We start from the raw sequence: 19,687 nt of genomic DNA on the forward strand, positions 1-19,687 counted from the left end.
CGGAAGACCTTCTGTTCGAGTATGATGCTGTATTCAGTGTGAAGACAGATGAGCCTCTCTGCTCATTGATAGACTCCCAAGCCACACTGGAGTCCCTGAGTATTTTACACACCTGCTGTCAAGAGGAAACCCAGTAATCCACAGTTCACATTAGCAGACCTACAGGCCTTTTATCATTAGTGGCATTATGAACTGCCTTGCAACCATAAGCGGACACACAGAAAGGGTGCCCAGAGACAATTGGCTTTCATTACTCACCCCTCTCCAAAACCAGTGTTTTGACAGGAGCTTGAAGAGCCCCCCCACCAACTGTCCCGCCAGATTTATACAACCCCTTTGGTCTTTCCTATCCCTTTGGAGGCCAACTTTCCGATTACCTGTCTGCCTAGAATGAAGTCACAATGGACAGATGGATACTAGAGGTTGTCTCTTCCGGATACACTATTCAGTTCTCTTCCCTCCTCAACCCAATAGAACCAGTATCTCCTACAGCAAAAGAAAAGAGGTTCCACTGAAGGTACTTCCTCATCCCCAATAAGACAGAGGATTGGACACCCTTTCTGGACCTCAGTGAACTGAACAAGTTCATCCACTGCCAGAAATTCAGAATGATGACCCTGTTGTCAGTTATCCTGTCTCTAGATCCAGACAGTTGGTTCATGGTCCTCAATCTCAAAGATGCCTACTTTCATGCAGATGTAAATCCAGCACACAGGAGATTCCTGAGATTTGTGGCCAGCCAACAACACTACCACTACAGGGTTCTCTCTTTTGGACTCTCGACAGGTGCTGTTGGTGGTGGCAGGTCATTTTCATCTAGAAAGGGGCAATGGTTCACTCTGCAGCCATGTCTACACTTACAAGCTTACAACAGCACAGCTGTACCGATACAGCTGCGCTACTGTAAGAGCCTTCATGTAGCCACATTATGCCGATGGGAGAGAGCTCTCCCACCTACACAATAAAACCAGCTCAGTGAGTGGCGGTAGCTGTGTCAGTGGGAGAGCGTCTTCTGCCGACATAGCGCTGTGCACATGAGCGCTTGTGCCAGCAAAACTTCTTCTTTGAGTGATTGCTCATGTGCATTCCACAATAGGTGTGTGTGCTCGCCACATGCACTGGTGCCAGAAGTTTTTCCCCTAGCAGTACCTGTAGGGGAGCACCCCAGCAACCCCTGGAGTGGCACCACTATGGCACGGTATAAGGGGCACTGCACGCTCCCCCCACCCTCGGTTCCTTCTTGCCGCCAGTGAAGGTGCTTTGGAACTGCTCTGTTCCAGCTCGGCTGTAGCTTTTCTCTTGGACTCTTGTTAGTTCATAGTTAATGGTACCTGTAGTTAAAAAAGTAGTTTAGTTAGATTTAGCTTAGTGCGCCCGGGCTTTAAGTCGTGCGACACTTGCAAGCGGCCGATGCCCGTGAGTGATCTGCATGTGGACTGTTTACGCTGTCTGGGGGGAAGCCATCTCAGCGATCGCTGCAAAATTTGCAGATCCTTCAAACCTCAGACCAAGAAGGAGCGGGTCATTCAGCTCAGAGCCATTTTGATGGAGTTGGCCTTAACCCCGACGCTGCTGCGCCACTCCCGAGTCGGAACCAAGCACCGCGGCATCAGTGCGCGCTGACCCTGTGGTGCCCTCCACCAGCCGGCATTGCTCCCCGTCCTTGGGACACTCCAAAAAGGTGAAGAGGAGGTCTTCTCCACCAAGGCACTGGAGCAAGACCAGTGGAGAGACTGGACCTGCGCTGGGCAGCTCTCAGTCCTCATCGGCCTCCTGGCCTCCGACTCAAGTTGAGTGGAGTAGCCCGGCCCACTCTGAGCTGACCTCCCCGGACGCCAGTGGCCACATTCGGGTGCCCTCCACGCTGGAGGCCCTGCAGGCGGCCCGAGACATGATGTCGCTGCCGGTACTGGTGGCACCTCCGCCATTTGCTCCCCGGTCCAGAGGCAAGCCACCGCTCAGATCCCCGCAGTCACCGCCTGGACGGTACCATTCATGGTCTAGGGAAGGTTCCTGATGCCGTTCCCGGTTCAGAGACTGCTCTGTGCGCAGTCTGCGCCGGTCCCCATCGACCCCCACCAGGTTGTCTGGCTGGGTGCCGACTAGCAGGGGTTCCAGGCACCGCTCTGCCTCGAGGGATTGTAGACCTCGCAAGGAGAGTGTGCCTCATCAAGACTGGAACAGACAGCACCAGAGGTCATTATCTCCAGAAGCTACCGTAGCCCTTCGTGGTTCAAGCATCGATGCCATTCCCATTCTTCATCTCACTCGAGGTCCCCGCCGCAGCACCACTCCCGCAGCCCTAGGTGTCGATCGCCGGCACCCCGCCGTTGCGGATCCGCCTGTCGGAGCCAGTCGCGGTGCAGCAACCGGAGGTACTTCCGCTCCTCCATGCTGTCATGGTCTCGTGGTCGGCACCATTCCTGATGCCGCCATTTGTCACAGTCCCGGGATAGCGGTAGATCGTATGCCAGCCTGGCCTCCCTTCGCAGTCGTCAGTCGATGGGCCAGGCTAGTCAGGCTGGACAGCCTGCTCCGCCGGTACCACAGTAAGTACAATGGCAACGGGCCCCTTGGCCAGCGCCATGGTACCAATGGGCCCAGTGGCCCCCAACGCAGCCCCCGGTGGTGGCTCGCTCGGTGGCCGGAGCCTTGGAGAGACCATAGGCCTCCCTTTCTCAACCGCCCAGAAGAGAGTCGGTGGAGCGTTCAGCCCCGGTCCCGCGCCCAGAAGGGGACCAAGTGGTGGGGCCTGCGGCACCAGTGGGGACGCAGAGTACCGCGCCCCCATCCTCTCGAGATGAGGCGATCATGGCCCCTCCTCCCCCTGTTCCACAGGAGGACTCTAAAGCCCACCAAGAGCTGTTGAAAAGGGTGGCATCAAGCCTCAACCTACAAGCTGAGGAGGTGGAGGAACCCTTGGACTTCCTCTTCAACGTCCTCTCGGCTTCAGCACCGGCCAGAGTGTCTCTCCCACTCCATGAAGGGGTGGCAAAGATCTTGAACGCCTTGTGGCAAACCCCAGCTTCCTTGCTCCCCATCTCTAAAAGGGCAGAATGGAAATATTTCATGCCCACCAAGGGGCATGAATAGCTGTATACCCACCCTGCCCCCAACTCTCTAGTGGTTGAGTCGGTCAACCATAGGGAGAGGCAAGGCCAACCCGCCCCTACTCCTAAGAATAAGGAATCGAGGAGACTAGATCTATTCAGTAGAAAGGTTTATTCGTCCTTGAGTTTCCAACTGAGGGTGGCGAATCACCAAGCCCTGCTGGGTAGATACAAGTTCAATTTGTGGGGCTCCCTGCCCAAATTTGAGGACTCCCTCCAAGAGCGTGACAAAAAAGAGTTCAAGGCTCTGGTGGAGTAGGGTACAGCTGCCGCCACGGTGGCCCTGCAGGCAGCCTTGGATGCAGCAGATACAGCTGCAAGGTCTATGGCCTCCACGATGTCCATGAGGAGGGCGTTGTGGCTCCTGCTGTCTGGGCTGTCCAGCAAGGCACAGAACTCCTTGCAGGACCTTCTGTTTGATGGCAAGGCCCTGTTTGCGGAACAGATGGACATGAAATTACACAGTCTGAAGGATTCCCGCACAACATTAAAGACTCTTGGCCTCTCTGTCCTGGCCCGGACCAGGATCAAGTTCAAACCGCAGCAGGATTCCACCCAGGCCACCCACTCTAGATATGATCCCTCTTATAAAAAGGTCAAGGGACTATAAAAAATGCCACAACAGCAATCCCAGCCTGCGCCCCAACCTGAGCCCTCCAAAGGTAAACAGGTGGGAAAGCACCAGTTTTGACAGGACACCCGGGGGCGACTTACCAGTTCATACCAGGGATCCACCTGCAATAAAGCTTCCCTTCTCCAATGGTGCTTTTCTCCCAGAGTGGTCGTGGCTGACCTCGGACCGATGGGTCTTGAACACCGTCGCCTGGGGCTACACCCTCCAGTTTACCTCTACCCCACCTATCCACCCTCCATCCCCATCCCTCCTCAGGGACCCCTCTCACGAGACCCTGCTCGAGCAGGAGGTGGGATGGCTCCTGGGCCTAGGAGCGGTGGAAGTGGTGCCAGCAGAGTTCAGACTCAAAGGGTTCTACTCCCGCTACTTCCTTATCCCAAAGGCTAAAGGAGGGCTCAGGCTCCCCCTGGACCTGCGAGGCCTGAACCAGTACATGGTAAAGCTCAAGTTTCACATGGTCTCTCTGGCCTCCATCATCTCTTCCCTGGATCCCAGGGACTAGTACGCCTCCCTCTATGTATAGGACATGTACTTCCACATTCATATATTCGAGGGACACAGGCGGTTTCTCCGTTTCATGGTTAGGCAGGAGCACTACCAGTTTACCGTCCTCCCGTTTGGCCTGTCCACTTCTCCCAGGGTATTCACAAAGTGTAAGACTGTGGTAGCGGCCTACCTCAGATGTCGGGGGGGTCCAGTTATTTCCAAACCTTGATGACTGGCTGGTCAAGGGCAGCTCCAGGTCATAGATGCAGTATCTCTCCTCCTGTCCACATGCACCACACTGGGCATGTTGGTAAACAACACCAAGTCCATGTTAGTCCCAGGGCAGCGCATAGAGTTCATTGGGGCAATTCTAGACACAACATCGGCCAGGGCCTTCCTCCCACCAGACAGATTTAAAACCCTAAGGGAGCTCATCAGCACGGTTACAAGGTTCCCTGTGACCACAGCCAGAGCGTGCCTCCAGCTCCTGGGTCATATGTCGGCGTGCACGTATGCGGTTCGTCATACCAGACTCAGGATGCGGCCCCTCCAGCTCTGGTTGGATTCAGTATTCTCCCAGTCCAGACACAGGATGGACAAAGTCCTCACTGTGCCCAAACCAGTGAATGCCTCTCTGCGATGGTAGTCCTCCCCGGAGAACATGCTCCAAGGGATCCCATTTAAGGGCCGACCCCCATCTGTGGAGTTGGTATCCGACGTGTCGGACCTGGGGTGGGGAGCCCATGTGGCAAACATCCAGATCCAAGGTCTGTGGTCCACGCAGGACCTTGCCCTGCATATAAATGTCAAGGAGCTCAGGGCAGTCCGTCTGGCATGTGTGGCCTTCCGCTCGCTTCTGGAGGGCAGAGTAGTCAGGGTTCTCACGGACAACACAGCCTCGATGTTTTACGTCAACAGGCAAGGTGGGGCCCGTTTCTCGGCCTTCTGCCAAGAAGCCCTCAGGCTGTGGGACTTCTGCATAGCCAATAATATTTTCCTAGAAGCCCAACACTTACCGGGCGCCTGGAATTCTTGGGCAGATTGCCTGAGCTGAGACTTCTCTCAGCATGAGTGGTCACTGCACCCAGAGGTGGTGCACAGGATTTTCCAAATGTGGGGCACTCCCCAAGTGGACCTGTTCGTGACACGGCAAAATCAACGGTGTCCCCACTTCTGCTCTGGGGGGGTTGGGCGTGGACGCTATCTCTGACGCCTTCCTTCTGTCCTGATCAGGCCAACTTTTCTATGCCTTTCCCCCAATTCTTCTAATCGGCAAGGTCTTGGAAAAGATAAAAACGGACAGGGACTGGGTCCTCCTGATCGCCCCGGCATAGCCCAGGCAGCAGTGGTACAGGAATCTCACGATCCTGGCAGTCGCCCCGCCATGACCGTTGCCATCCTGCCTGGACCTGCTATCCCAGGACCAGGGTCGCCTTCTCCACCCCAACCTAGCGGCGCTCCAACTCATGGCGTGGCTGCTCAATGGTTAGGCTGGGAGGAGAGGACTTGCTCGGAAGGGGTTCAGCAAATCCTTCTGGAAAGCAGACGGCCCTCCACATGTCAGGCCTACCTGGCGAAATGGTCTCGTTTTTCCTAGTGGGCCGCTGATCAGGGCATTTCGCCTCTGGCTGCTCCGATTCAGCTTATATTAGACTACCTCCTTCACCTTAGAGCCCAGGGCCTAGCACCCTCGTCCATCAAGGTGCACTTGGTGGCCATATCGGGCTTCCACCCAGCAGTGCAGGGCCATGCGGTGTTCTCCCATGCCATGACTTGCCGATTCCTTAAGGGTTTGGATCGCCTCTTCCCCTATGTTAGGCCCCCAGTTCCCCAGTGGGACCTGAACCTGGTGCTCGCAAGGTTAACTCGTCCTCCATTTGAACCACTAGCTACATGCTCCTGGTTGCACCTTTCATGGAAGGTAGCCTTCCTGGTGGCGATCACATCTACTAGACAGGTCTTGGAACTCCAGGCCCTGACCTCTGAACCCCCGTACACAGTGTTCCATAAGGATAAGGTCCAACTCCAACCATATCCTTCATTCCTCCCTAAGGTGGTCTCCACCTACCATGAGGGTCAGGACATTTTCCTCCTGGTACTCTGTCCCAAACCCCACACGTCCAGTGAGGAGCGCTGCCTCCACATGCTGGATGTGAGATGGACTCTGGCTTTCTTCAGGAAGTCCTCGCAGCTGTTCATTGCCTCAGCCGAACGCATGAGAGGCCGGCCAATCTCCACTCAGTGGCTCTCCAACTGGATCACCTCGTGTATCTGTATCTGTTACAACTTGACGGGAGTCCCCCAGCACACTCGTGAGGGCACACTCGACTAGGGCGGAAGTCTCGTTGGCGGCCTTTCTGGTCCATGTCCCCATCCAGGACATTTGTAGAGCTGCCACATGGTCATTGGTTCACACATTCACCTCGCATTACGCAATCATCTCCCAAACCAGGGAGGACGCCGGGTTCGGCAGGGCTGTGCTCTGTCCCAGGTGTCTGTGAACTCCTACCCACCTCCAACAGATATAGATTGGAATCACCTATTGTGGAATGCACATGAGCAATCACCTGAAGAAGAAAAGACAGTTACCTTTTCCGTAACTGGTGTTCTTCGAGATGTGTTGCTCATGTCCATTCCACATCCCGCCCTCCTTCCCCTCTGTCGGAGTTGTGTGGCAAGAAGGAACTGAGGGTGGGGGGAGTGTGCAGCGCCCCTTATACCGTACCATAGCAGCACCACTCCAGGGATCTCTAGGGGCGCTCCCCTATGGGTACTGCTAGGGGAAAAGCGTCTGGCACCGGTGCACATGGCGAGCATGCACACCTGTTGTGGAATGGACATGAGCAACACATCTCAAAGAACACCAGTTACAGAAAAGGTAACTGTCTTTTTTGGTTAGGGGTGTGTTTTTTTCACGTCCCTGAGAGCGACAAAAGTTTTCCTGATATAAGTGCTAGTGTAGACATGGTCTTACTTAGACGACTGGGATGATCTTACCGGGAAACACAAAAAGCAACCACTGTGCTTCTACATCTACTTGAAAGTGTGGGTCTCAGGGTGAACTGGGAGAAGTGCACCCTAGAACCCTCGCATTTGATATTTATCAGGGCAAGGCTGGATGTTGTTACCACCGGGGCATACTTACCAGACGACTGCTTCCTCTGCGTCATCGGATTCATACAGAAAATCCTATGAGCCACAGGTCGTCCAGACGATCCTGCGCAAGTACTTGATATGACCCCATTCACAAGGCTTCATCTCCAATGTCTACAAGTCTGGTTGTGGACTGTGTACATACCGTACAAGCACAGTCTCAACTTGCTAGTCATGGTTCCTCAAAGGGTCTTAGTCTCTGTTACTTGATGGGGAGGACAGAGGAAAGATATATGTAGGGGTGCTGTTAAATTCTCCACTTCCAACAAAGACTACAACAATACATTCATCTCTCTTAGGTTGGGGAGCATACGTGAAAGGACAGGTTGCTCAAGGAAGATGGTCCTCTCGGGAGTCTATGCTTCACATCAATGTATTAGAGCGAAGAGTTTCATGAAGGGTGTGATTTAAGTCTTCCATCCAATGGCAAAATCTGTGTCATCCTGGGATTCAAACCTTGCTTTATCAACCCTTACTAAATCACTGTTCAGGCCCCTGGCATCCTGCTCCTGCTCTCTAGTACATCTCTATGAAGGTAGCATTTTTGGTTTCTATTACATTGTCCAGAAGAGTCAGGAAGCTAGGGGCTCTTATGGCCAAGGCTGGCTCCAGGCACCAGCTTGTCAAGTAGGTGCTTGGGGCGGCTGCTCCGGAGAGGGGCAGGACGTCCAGGTATTCGGCGTCAATTCAGCGGGTGGTCCCTCACTCCGTCTCGGAGCAAAGGACCTCCCGCCGAATTGCCGCCGCAGATCGCAATCGCGGCTTTTTTTTTTTTTTTTTTTTTTTTTGCTGCTTGGGGCTGCCAAAACCCTGGAGCTGGCCCTGCTTGTGGCTGAGTCCCTCCTCCCCCCACCCTCAGTTTTCCATAAGGACAAAGATTTCATACCTAAGGTGGTGTTGGATTTTCACATTACCTGTGTTTTATCCTAACCCTCACTCTAGCAGGGCAGAGGTGCTATGGCACTCACTGGATGTATGTAGGGTTCTTGTCTTTTACCTGCAGAGGGCAAAACTGTTTTGAAAGTCTCCTAGACTTTTTGTACTATTCACAAAACTTGTGAAAGGAGAGGCCATCTCCTCCCAGAGACCACCGAAGTGGATCTTTTGGTACTTCCTACTTTGCTACAAGATGAACATCTCTCTTGAGGGCAGCGTGAGAGCACACTCAACTAGAGCTCAAGCCGCTTCGAAAACTTCCCTGAGTGACATCCCCGTTACTGACACCAGCAGGGCAGCAACTTGGAGTTCCATTCACACCTGTGTTAGACACGATGCACTGGTGCAAACAGCTGCTTCTGATGCCTCTCTAGGCAGGGCAGCTCTGCAGTCTCTTTGTGTCATAGGACTCCAGGCACCCACCTCCTTTACATAAGTATGGCTTGTGAATCACCTGAAGTGCACTGCACATAGGGACAGTCACTCAAAGGAGGAGAAAGGGTTACTCACCTTGTAGTAACTTCAGTTCTTCCAGATGTTACTGCAAAGAGAGGGACCTTTTCCTTTTGCAACTCACTATCTGCTATTCTAGCTAGTGAGCACACTGTTAGTGTGTGCTGGGTGCCGCTCTTTGCTCCCCTTCACTATATCCCCTCTGTCTTCTGTTGTACTTCATCTTGAGCCACTCGACTCACTTTGCTCACAGTTCTGCAGGAAATAGAGTCCACTTCAGGCTGCTGCTATCCCAGGAGGCCAGTCGCTGGTTTTATTGGTGGCTAAGCTGAGTGGGGTGAAGCTGAGACTCCCTAGTCAGCTGTATCTTCCTCATCCTCCTCATGTTGCACAAGGCAGGTGGGGGAGGTTGCATCTGCAGCTTCCCCAGCCCTGCAGAGGCAGAGCTTAGTGGGGCAGTGCACTTCTGATTGCCGGGGGAGACTGCAGCAGGCTGTGTTGCTCCCCTCTCTCAGGGCTGGTTGGCATGGCTGGAGTGCTGGGTGGGACAGAGCCGAGACTCTCATTAATCAGTGATTCCAGCAGTGCAGATGACTCTTGTGCAGGGCCAGCCATGTGGAGGGTCAGCTCAGGGGCTGTGATCACCTTGCAGGCAGGCAGTGGACATTCTGATTTCCTCACTCAGCAGCGTAAGGCTGGTTTTAACTTTGCACAGACTGATGCAGTTTTTACATCTCCTTTTATGTGCTGTTGAGTTGGATTTTTTCCTTTAGTATAATGAAGCGCGTTATTTCCATCAGGAGATAATAACAAAGGAGATGGCCATGTCCTTGGCTGTTGAGACCCTGGATCCCATCAATCCCTTCAAGGTATAGTGCCCTACATACACTTCAAAGACACAATATGCTGTGCATACGGCATGTGCATGAACCCACATATTATTTTTGCATTGCAGATGCAGACTCTAAGTTGACAGCAGCTGCTGTGATCATTGCTGATTATGGTACCAGTGAGGAGAAGATGCCCCTAGAGTAAGTTAACAGTCTAGCATAACTAAGCTGTGTATGCACATTTTTAATGCCTCCTGCCTCCCTTTGTCCCCATTAGAGATACAGTAGGCTGCATTTGACCTATCAGTATCTCTGACCCATTGTATGATGTTGGTATACTAAACTCTTTGTATTTTTTTCAACAGGTCCCCAGCCCTAAGTCCAGAAGTGATGGTGTAGCACATCATATGGGGAATCACTTACCAGTAAAACCATTCCACAGTGTGGCTTATTCTCCCAGAGCTAGTGATAGCAAAAATCTAAGCCAAGGAAGCACCAGTAAAAGACCCTACTGGCAAAATATACTGTCTGTTGAAAAGTGCGTTGGGTTATGAGGTGCTGCCAGGTGTGGATGGAAAAAACTGAGCAGTTCTGGTGATGTGAAGGGGAGAATGCAGGGAGGGAAGCCCAACTGCCTTAATAAAACTTTGTTTTTCCAGAAGTGGAGTTGTGTGAGTTGTTCCAGGGAAAGGGTGGGGAGAGGGGCTGGAACTGCCCTGCCAGTGTTCTAGAGCTAGAGCTGGGTTTTATGCAGAAGCCTGGGGCATGGGGAGGGACCCAGGCAATGGCCTCTCATTACAGAATTTGCATACAAAGTTCAAAGCTGATAATCCGCAGTGCTGCAGAAAACTGAGCCCAGGAGACAATAGGAAGAGGTGTGGCTTTCAGGATCAGCAAGAAACCAAAAGCTCCTCAGAGGTGTTTACAGCAGGATTAGTCCTGGCAGCAGTTCACAGCATTCCTAAACTGGGAGTGCAAGGGCAGTTTTGTTACTGAAGCCCTCTCTGAGGGACGTGATGGCAGGGATGCTCCTGGGAGTGACTGCACAGTAAGAACAGGGAGTGGGGCCAGGGCCCAAATGCTTCGAGCTGCACTGCAGGTCAGGCCCCACTCATGTGCACCCCTTCTCCTGATTGGTTTTATAATCTGGACCAAAGGAAGGAGAGGAAGTTTGCAGTGTAACGCACATGGGCCCCTATCCGTCAAAGCAGAAATGGGTAAACTGCAGACTTGCACAAATTTGAATAAATCTAGAGTGACTGAGGGAAGGAGAGAGAATGGAAATGGAGAGAAATCCCAGTCTTTCATACTTTCCCTCCATATCCCTCACTTTTACAGCGGGGGAAGAGAGGGAGCATGAAGAAGATGTTCCTCTTTAGCCGGGGTGAGGGTGGGGAGGAATGCAGTGCTGGCTGCTACATATGCTGATTGATGGCATATTTCAGTGGCTTTCATTGGCTGCCCAACAGGTCAGGGAATGGAGAAGGCAGCCAATAACTGTAGATTGCTGGTGCGACTGAGACCTATAGTCTGAAACCCTGTAGAGTTGGCAGGTTTAATAATGGCCCTTTCTGTAAGGTGAACTGGTGCAATCCAAGCATGCAAGACAGACTGGGAAACCCTATGGTAGTTACTAAAACCTTAGGTTTAGAGCTGCTTTGCAAACTGGAAGCGAGGGTCAGTGTCACTGTTACTAGTGAAAATGTAGACCAGGATGACAGTGTCTGTCAGGAGCACCCAGTAATTCCTGCATCAAACACAGCATCTTGTATTTGAGCTGGAACATAACTTTACAAAGACATCCCCTTCTTGATTTAAATATTTCAAATGATGGAAAGTCCATTGCATCTCTTGGTGAGCTGGGCCAATGACTGATCACCCATCAGTCTTAAAAATGTGCACATTATTTCCATTTTGAATTTGTCTAGCCTTAACTTCCAGCCACTGGTTGTACTGTGCATCACTCTACACAACAAGAGTGGGTGGGGGGACTTTTAGCCCAGTAGTTAGAGCAGTCAGATGGGTGAGACCTGGGTTCAGTTCCCCCCCTCTGCCACAGGGGTGAAAGGATTTGAACAAGAGTCTCTCACCTCTCAGAGGAGTCCTCTAACCATTGAGCTGTGGGATATTCTAATGTGGAGGCAGGTGCCTCTTTCAGTCTGTCCTGTTGAAGCTGTTCCACTTCATATAAATACTTAGAGTGACTGGAGCAAGGGACCTAGACTCTGGGTCTCCCATATGGTGCCCTAACCTGTGGACCACAGAGTAATTCCCACGCTCTTTGGCCTAGTACCTCATGCCCAAAGTCATCCAGCAGACACGTGGCAGAGCCAGGAATAGAAAGCCCAGGGCCAGAAGGGCAGGCAGACCTGCAGAGGCTACGTGCGTGGATGAGATGATAGCGTAGGGAGGAGGGTTTTAGGTTTATTAGGAACTGGGGAAACTTTTGGAAAAGGAGAAGCCTATACAAGAAGGATGGGCTCCACCTAAACCAAAATGAAATCAGATTGCTTGCATGTGAAATTAGAAAGGTAGAGAATGTTTTAAATTAAGGGCTAGGAGAAAGCCGACAGGTGTGGCGGAGCACATGGTTTGTGTGGACACAACCCTTAAGGATTAAGGGGGAACTCTATATCCTAGTAAAGAGGAAAGGAAAGAAGCTTGTAAAGTACAGCTCTGCACTAGTGAGAAACAGTCAAATGTAAAAGAGCCCCAATTAATATAACACATGAAGGCAAGAAACTGAATATTGACAAAAAGTACAATTGTTTATATACAAATACTAGAAGTCTAAATACTAAGATGCGTGAACTAGAGTGCCTGGCAGTAAATGAGGATATTGATATAATAGGCATTGCAGAAACTTAGTGGAATGAGGATAATCAATGGGACATGGTAATAGCAGGCTGTGACATACTGACCCGTACAATCCAGACCAGCCGGAGGCTGTGTCACCCCTGCCCCGTAACCTGGGGTACCTTGCAATGCCTTGTTGCTGTAGCCTTCAACCTTGACTGTTCACAACTAGCCACCAGCATGCAGGTCATCCCCAGGTGTGTTTGTGTAACTGCAGCCTGCTAGTCACATCCTGGCTGTCACCAACCTTGGTTACACTGCAGAGTGACCCCAATGCATTCCCAGTCCCAGATTTTCCCCCAGAAATGTATGTCTTGTACTTCCCAGCCCTCCCCAGTCCAAATATATTAAATCCATTATTCCTTTGAGGGAATAATATACCATTTTATTACCTTAAATGGAGTTACCCACATACTTCAGCTTGAAAACACTGGATTAGATAAAATAATAAAATAAGTTTATTAACTACAAAGAGAGAGATTTTAAGTAAGTACAAGTAATGAGGTATAAAAGTCAGAAATGGTTGCAAGAAAAATAAAGATAAAATGCTTTCTAGTGCTTCACTTAACAGACTATATTAGATTCAAGCAAGGTTTCTTAACATGTGCTTCCAGCAAAATTATTGACCAAACTCTTCAGGTCAGGACCCCGCTCCCAGAGTCCAGTGGCTGTTTCCTTTGTTTTTTCAGGTGCAGTGAATGCGATGGGCAGGGGGAGAGAGGGTTGTGTGTGCTTTGGGGAGTTTGTCCATCCTTTTTATAGTTTCAGTCCCCCGTCCCCCCCACCCTTGAAAAATATTTCCAGCTGAGAGACAAAGTGTCTATGTGGAAGGGTGTTCTCTGCTGGGTTTTTTTCACCTATTTGAGCTTCCTTTGTTTTCCCTTCCTGGCTGATGACTCTGTTTACTGCTTAAATGCAAATTAAGGCAAGCACGTATTCCTTTGTTTACAACAGACCTGTTTGCAGACTTCTGCCTAGGCAGGCTGTGAGTTTTGGAACATGTGTTAATAACATGATACAGGGCAATCTTATAACTTCACATACAATGTTGCCACACATATTTTATCAGGACAATATTGACCAGCAAATTATCAGTTTCCAAATGATATCTTAGAAGGTGTATTTTGTACAAAGATTTTTACAGTAGTTTGTAGGGTGTGAATACAGGGTTATATTCCGTCATACAGGATACAAAACATAAAGGAATGACAGAGTAGGTCCTGCTGATGGGGGGTGGAACTCTATCTGAAAAAAGGCACAATGAAGTCAAAATCTTATATGAATCAAGGTGTACACTAGATCTCTATGGATAGAAATTCCATGCTTGAATAATAGAGTATAGCAGTAGGAATGTACTACCAACCTCCTGGCCAAGATGGTGATTGTGAAACACTCAGAGAGATTAGAAAGGCTATAAAGGCACAAAATGCAATAATAATGTGGGGTTTACTGACTTCATATTGAATGGGTGGGATGACTCAGGGAGGGATGAAGAGATAAAATTTCTAGACATCATAAATGACTGTGGCTTGGAGCAGCTAGTCCTGGAACCTACAAAGGGAGAGCCAATTCTTGATTTAGTCCTAAGTGGAGCACAGGATCTGGATAACAGATAAATACATAGATGCATAGGCACGGCCACATAGATAAACCCAGTATGTTGGGGAAGAGTCAACACAACTTTTGTAAAGAGAAATCATGCCTCACCAACAGTTTTAACAGAAAATTTGCAGATGATGCAAAATTACTCAAAATAGTAAAGGCCAAAGCTGACTGTGAACAGATACAAAGGAATCTCACCAAATTGTGTGATTTGGCAACAAAATGGCAGAGGTCTATAAAATCATGATTGATGTGGAGAATGTGAACGAGGATTGGTGTTAACCATTTATGTAACACAAATACTAGGGATCACCTGCTGAAATTAAAAGGCAACCGGTTTAAAATAAATATAAGGAAGTATTTCTTCACACAATGCAGTCAACCTATGGAACTCATTGCCGGGGGATGATGTGAAGGCCAAAAGTATAACTGGGTTCAAAAAAGAATGAGATAAATTCTTAAAAGATAGGTCCATCAATGTCAATTAGATGTTCAGGTTCACAACCGAATGCCCCAGGAGTCCCTAAACCTCCAACTGCCAGAAGCTGGAACTGGGCGACAGGGGATGGATCACTCAAAATTACCCTATTCTGTTCATTCCCTCAGAAGCATCTGGCACTTGCTGCTGTCAGAAGACAGGATAACGGGCCTGTCTGGTCCTTATAGCTTCTTGCCCCAGAATGACCTCTCTCTGTCTATTTATAAGGCCCAAATGTCTGTTGTGTTATCACCTGATCCTTCTTTAGTCGCACCCGCTCTAGCTGACAAGTAATTATATAATTATCATTTAGGTGGAGTGAATGTGCCTAAGTGGACTTTACCCCTTTCCTGCCCTTTTCTTACCCCATCACACTCCTCTTTCACTACAATTTCTCCAACATTTCTCCCTATTCAGTCTCTCTTTCTCTCTAACTTCACTGGTGTGAGATACCATTGAAGCAGTATCTTAAATAAACTTTTTTTTAATCATGCTACAGATTGAGGTTGCTGGTCCTTTTTTCCAGATTAAATCCCATTTTTCTAAGGTCATTTGTGTATCCAACTCCTTTCCCAGTGTGTCATATATGGACCCTTTTTTTTTTTTTATTTTTAGGAAAGTTGTTTGCAAAGATTGATATAAATTAACTATTTTTTTTGTTTGTTTCCTGATTTCCCAGATTCCATCACTCCTCCTAAAGTTATCTTAAAACACCTTTTCCAAAAAGTTAAGAAACATAATGCCTAACTTGAAGGTATTGGTACATAGGAGGATGGGCCAATTAAAGCTAGTTTTTTATTTCCAAATAAGTTTTAAAAGTTTCTTTACTGAGGAGCTGGCCACCCATATGTATTCCATGGCTCCCCCAATCTTTAAACCTCTTCGGTTTGTAATTTGGGTTAAAATTTGGATTATCTGCAAAGTAAAACATCTTATTTTATCTCTAGTTCTATCCCAAACCCATAGAGTAGCCTTTGCTGAAGGATGTGTATACGTTTCTGGAGGGCATGATTTTTTATTATGCCATGGGAACCTAGCACCATTGACACTGCCATCATTTTCTTGTTCAGTAAAGACCCAGTGTTTGGCTGGGTTAGAGAGCCCCACCCCCATCTACTATTGGTTTGATCTGTTTGTCTTGGTAGGACCAGAGAATACTTGGAACAGCTCGTCCATCCTGTTCAATAGGTTTGTACACAATAGTAATCTTCTATAACTTCTAGGAACAGACTTATTAGTTGTCTCTCTTTGCTCTTGTTTCTACTGTTATTAAGCTTGGCCTTGTCCTGTTAATCACATTTTGGCATTTATCCTCATCACCCTGTGAAGTTTTAGGAAAATGGCTATTTCATGCTGAAGGGAGTGAGACTAGGATAGGTGTTTACATGACCTCAGCATCATACTAAATACTACCTCTTGTTTGCTCTCACTTAACAGATATTTCTGTCCTCCTCCATGTCATTCATCCTCCAGATTACTAGAGGTCAGAGTGGGGACTGAATGACATAAACACATGACCAATGGCCTATGCCACATCCAGCCAGATAATCTGTCTCTGCTACGTCCATTGTTAACGTATGATATGTGTACCCAGAATTATGCTTTTCATTTGGGCATCCCTGCTTGCTGTGCATCAGCAGTTTATTATCAAAAGGTCTGTTGGGAGCTTGCTTCTGATGATGAGCTTGGAGAGGTTGGGTGGTTTTTAGAAGGCCAGAAGAGGGGGTTCAGGAAAAAATTATTTCAATATGTGGTTCCCATTCAGTTGCTTTGTAGTTGTTTGATGATACCCCTTATGAGTTCCGGTGTGGGGTGGTAGGTGACGAATAGGGGTGCATGGTCAGAGGGGATTTATTTCTGAATTAAAGCAGGTTCTCTGAGTAAGTGTCCTTGTTTGAAGGTTGTTTTGAGTATATTAAGGTGTACATCCCAGACTTTCTCCTTGGAGCATATTCTGTGGTATCTGAGTGCTTGGCTGTAGATAACAGATTTCTTGGTGTGTTTGGGGTGGTTACTGGATCTATGAAGGTAGGTGCGATACTCTGTGGGTTTCTTGTATATAGTTGTCTGTAGGGTTCCATTGTTGAAGCTGATTGTGGTGTCCATAAAATTGATGCTAGTGTCAGAGTGTTCCAGAGAGAGTTGAATGGACAAGGGGTGAATGTTGAAGTTGTGGTGGAGATCTGTGAGGAAGTTTAAGTCGTCTGTCCAGAAGATGAAAATATCATCAATGTATCTCAGGTATATCACTGTTTTTTTGGTGCATTTGTCCAGAAATTCTTTTTCAAGGTGGCCCATGAAGAAGATGGCATTTTGGGGAGCCGTCCCTAGAATCCAAGGCTGTTCCCATGGTTTGGACAAAGTGTTTGTTGTTGAATGTAAAATTGTTATGGGTGAGGATGAAGTGGATGAGTTGGTGATACATTTGGGGTGGATATCTGAGGGTTGTCCATTGTCGTGTAAATCAAAATTGTAAATTAAAAATTTCTTTTAATCATTTAAACCAAATGAATAAGTTCACTTCAGATTTACAAACTGGTATAATTTAGGCAGTGCATGTCTTTAAGATAACTATTCATTTGTTTGCTTTTTGTAGGTTATACAGAGAATATTCTACATGGTCAATAGATCCTGGTCTGGGAAAATCACCCTAACAGAGATGAGGAAAAGCAACTTTTTGCAAGTATGTAATTTTCTTGGTTTAATATAAGAAGAGTATATATTCTAAAATATTTGTGTTCCTATAGTCTCTCCAGAGACTCCAGTTCTGAAGAGAGACTGCAGGAGGTTAGTGAGGGCCTAGCCCAGGGTAGGATCCCTATAACACATATTCACTAACGCTGCATTGAGGACAAAGATTTAGATCTGGCTTCTTTCTGAAAGGATGAGCCTAGTTCTTTCTATATTCCACACAGCAAAATACTAGGTTGAAAACTAGTTAAGGCTGCTCAGGTGAATCTATCACCAACACAACCATGCTAACCCCACTCTGCCTTCACCTTCTTCAGTGAGGGAGGCTGTGTTCAGAAGTTATAAATTGTTCCTGGGAACCCATTTATTCGTTTGTCGAGTAATGTCCCTTTGAGTGCTCTACTTCCAGTGTGCATGGCCTCTATGCACCTTTGGGAGCAGTGCCTGTTCAGTTCACATATGTGCCCTAGCTAAACTTCTGTCCTAAGGGTATATAAGGCAGTGTCAGATGAACCCCTTTCAGTTCCTTCTCAACTGCCCTTGGCCTGAGCCCAAGCACAACTTGCAGTGCCTTAGTTTAATTTTAGCTCTTTTGTAAATATTTAGCGTTGTTACAGTTTAATAGTTAGTTTAACATTTTGTATCAATTACAAAATACTATAACTTAGTTGGGGGTTCTTTATTGTGAGCCGGGACAGCAAGTTATATGGGCCCGTGGTGCCTGCGCTCCAGCAATATTCAGGACCCAGGGGCCCAGTTCCACCAATGTTCAGGGCCGAGTCTCTCCCCTGGCCTGCCTGTTGCCCCCACGCCCCTCCCCCGAGAGTCCCTGCCTGCACCCTGGGCGGTGGGTGGCTGCCCCCTGCAGCTTTGAGCTGCACTCCACTCTTCTGGCTCCTGGCATCAATTTACCGCCACAGGGTCCTAGCGCCTCCCAACCATGAGTGCAAGGGCAGGCTGACCCTGACCCTACCCTTTTGCCTCAGACGGATGGACCCTTCCCTTTTCCGGTGGGACCCTCCACCAGCACAGTGGGCCCCCCTGTCCACAGTCACTGCTCCTGCCCCACGCTGGGCAAGGGACAGTCCCATCCCCCATCCCCAGTGAGGCTACAATGAGGGGCAGCAGCAGGGGAGGAGGCGCACATGTGATGGCAGCCCCCTCCCCGCACCCACCACAGGGGAGGTAAGGGGGCTTCCTGGACCTGAGAAGGGCCTTAGGAGCAGGTGCAGTGACAGTGGTGCAAGGTGAGTGTGCTGCCGGGGGAGAGAGGGCTGGGGGGAGTCCTCTCTGGCCCCAGCTGGGGGCAGCCTGCCTGCACTTCAAACTCCTCATCCCCGGCCCCACCCCACATCCTGCACCCCCAGCAAGAACCTTCACTCCCCCACACCCCAACCCTCTGCCCCAGCCCTGAGCCCCCTCCTGCACCATGAACCCCTCATCCTTGGCCCTACCCCTCAGCCCTCACCCCGGCACCCCAACCCTTTGCCTGAGCCCCTCCCATACCCCAAACCCCTCATCCCCAGCCCCACCCCAGAGCCCTCACATTTTTACATTATTTTAAAAAATATGTATCAGCTTACGAGGCAGACATGTGAGGGGTGGGACTTGGACCTGTTCTGGGCACCACCAAAATTTATACAAACCTGCTGCCCCTGATTGTGAGACTGCCTCATTCCCCACCCCGCTTCTGAGGGGACTTCTCGCTGTAGAAGTTCTCTTTGTTTATTTTCTCAGGATATGCCAAGATCTCTTGGGTTTAATCCCTGCCTAACTTGCCAGTGCTATCCCTATTAATGATGGCATCCTAGCTGCTTTTGCTACCTTCAGGACACCCACATCCTTTCCAGGTGTACAGTCTGTGTTGACTTTGAGAGTAGGTCCAGAAAGAACAGGGAGATTGAAGTCAGACTACTCCTCATGGAGTGCTCCTTGCAGGCTTCGTCAGACCCAGGCTATGACATCCCTCTGTGCACTGGGGCTCTGATATGCAGTGTGCGCCATCGACTTCAGCTACTGCCATTCGCTCGTCCAGAAGGTCTTCTCATAAGGTACCTCTAAACCTTTGAAAAAGAGGAGCACTGAGTCCCCTCCCCAGTGATCGTGTTTATCTGTGGGCAGCCGATAGGGAGCAGTTCTCTAGGGCCTCCAGTTACACTCTCAAGGAGCATCCAAGAAGAAAACCTTCTATTCCTTCAGACCCTCCACTTCAGTCCTCTCCTCAGGAGGAATCCTCTGAGGAGAAGGGGAGAAGAGGGTTGAATAAGAAGCTTAGGTCTCAGACCAACAGCTCTTTCTCCTCACCTGAGGAGGCTATCATGCCTCTTCTTCTGTGTATGCAGATGACTTCAAGCAATTCCAGGAACTCATTAAAAGAATTGCTGATTCCCTCTAAATTCCTTTGGAAGAGATCCATGACACCTAGCAGAAACTAATAGACATTTTCCATACTGCTTCC

General features: G+C 49.2%; 1 protein-coding gene across 5 annotated transcripts in view; it reads left to right on the forward strand.

Annotated features, from left to right (window-relative positions):
* Nucleotides 1-19,687, forward strand: part of PPP2R3A (protein phosphatase 2 regulatory subunit B''alpha) — a 173,994-nt gene that overhangs the window by 109,093 nt on the left and 45,214 nt on the right. For all 5 annotated transcript variants that reach the window (XM_054039288.1, XM_054039289.1, XM_054039286.1 and 2 more), the window contains one exon: nucleotides 17,135-17,221. In XM_054039288.1, the coding sequence (XP_053895263.1) occupies nucleotides 17,135-17,221 (87 nt within the window). The remainder of the gene's footprint in view (nucleotides 1-17,134; nucleotides 17,222-19,687) is intronic.

Source organism: Malaclemys terrapin, chromosome 9 (genome assembly GCF_027887155.1).
Source record: "Malaclemys terrapin pileata isolate rMalTer1 chromosome 9, rMalTer1.hap1, whole genome shotgun sequence".
Lineage (NCBI taxonomy): Eukaryota > Metazoa > Chordata > Testudines > Emydidae > Malaclemys > Malaclemys terrapin.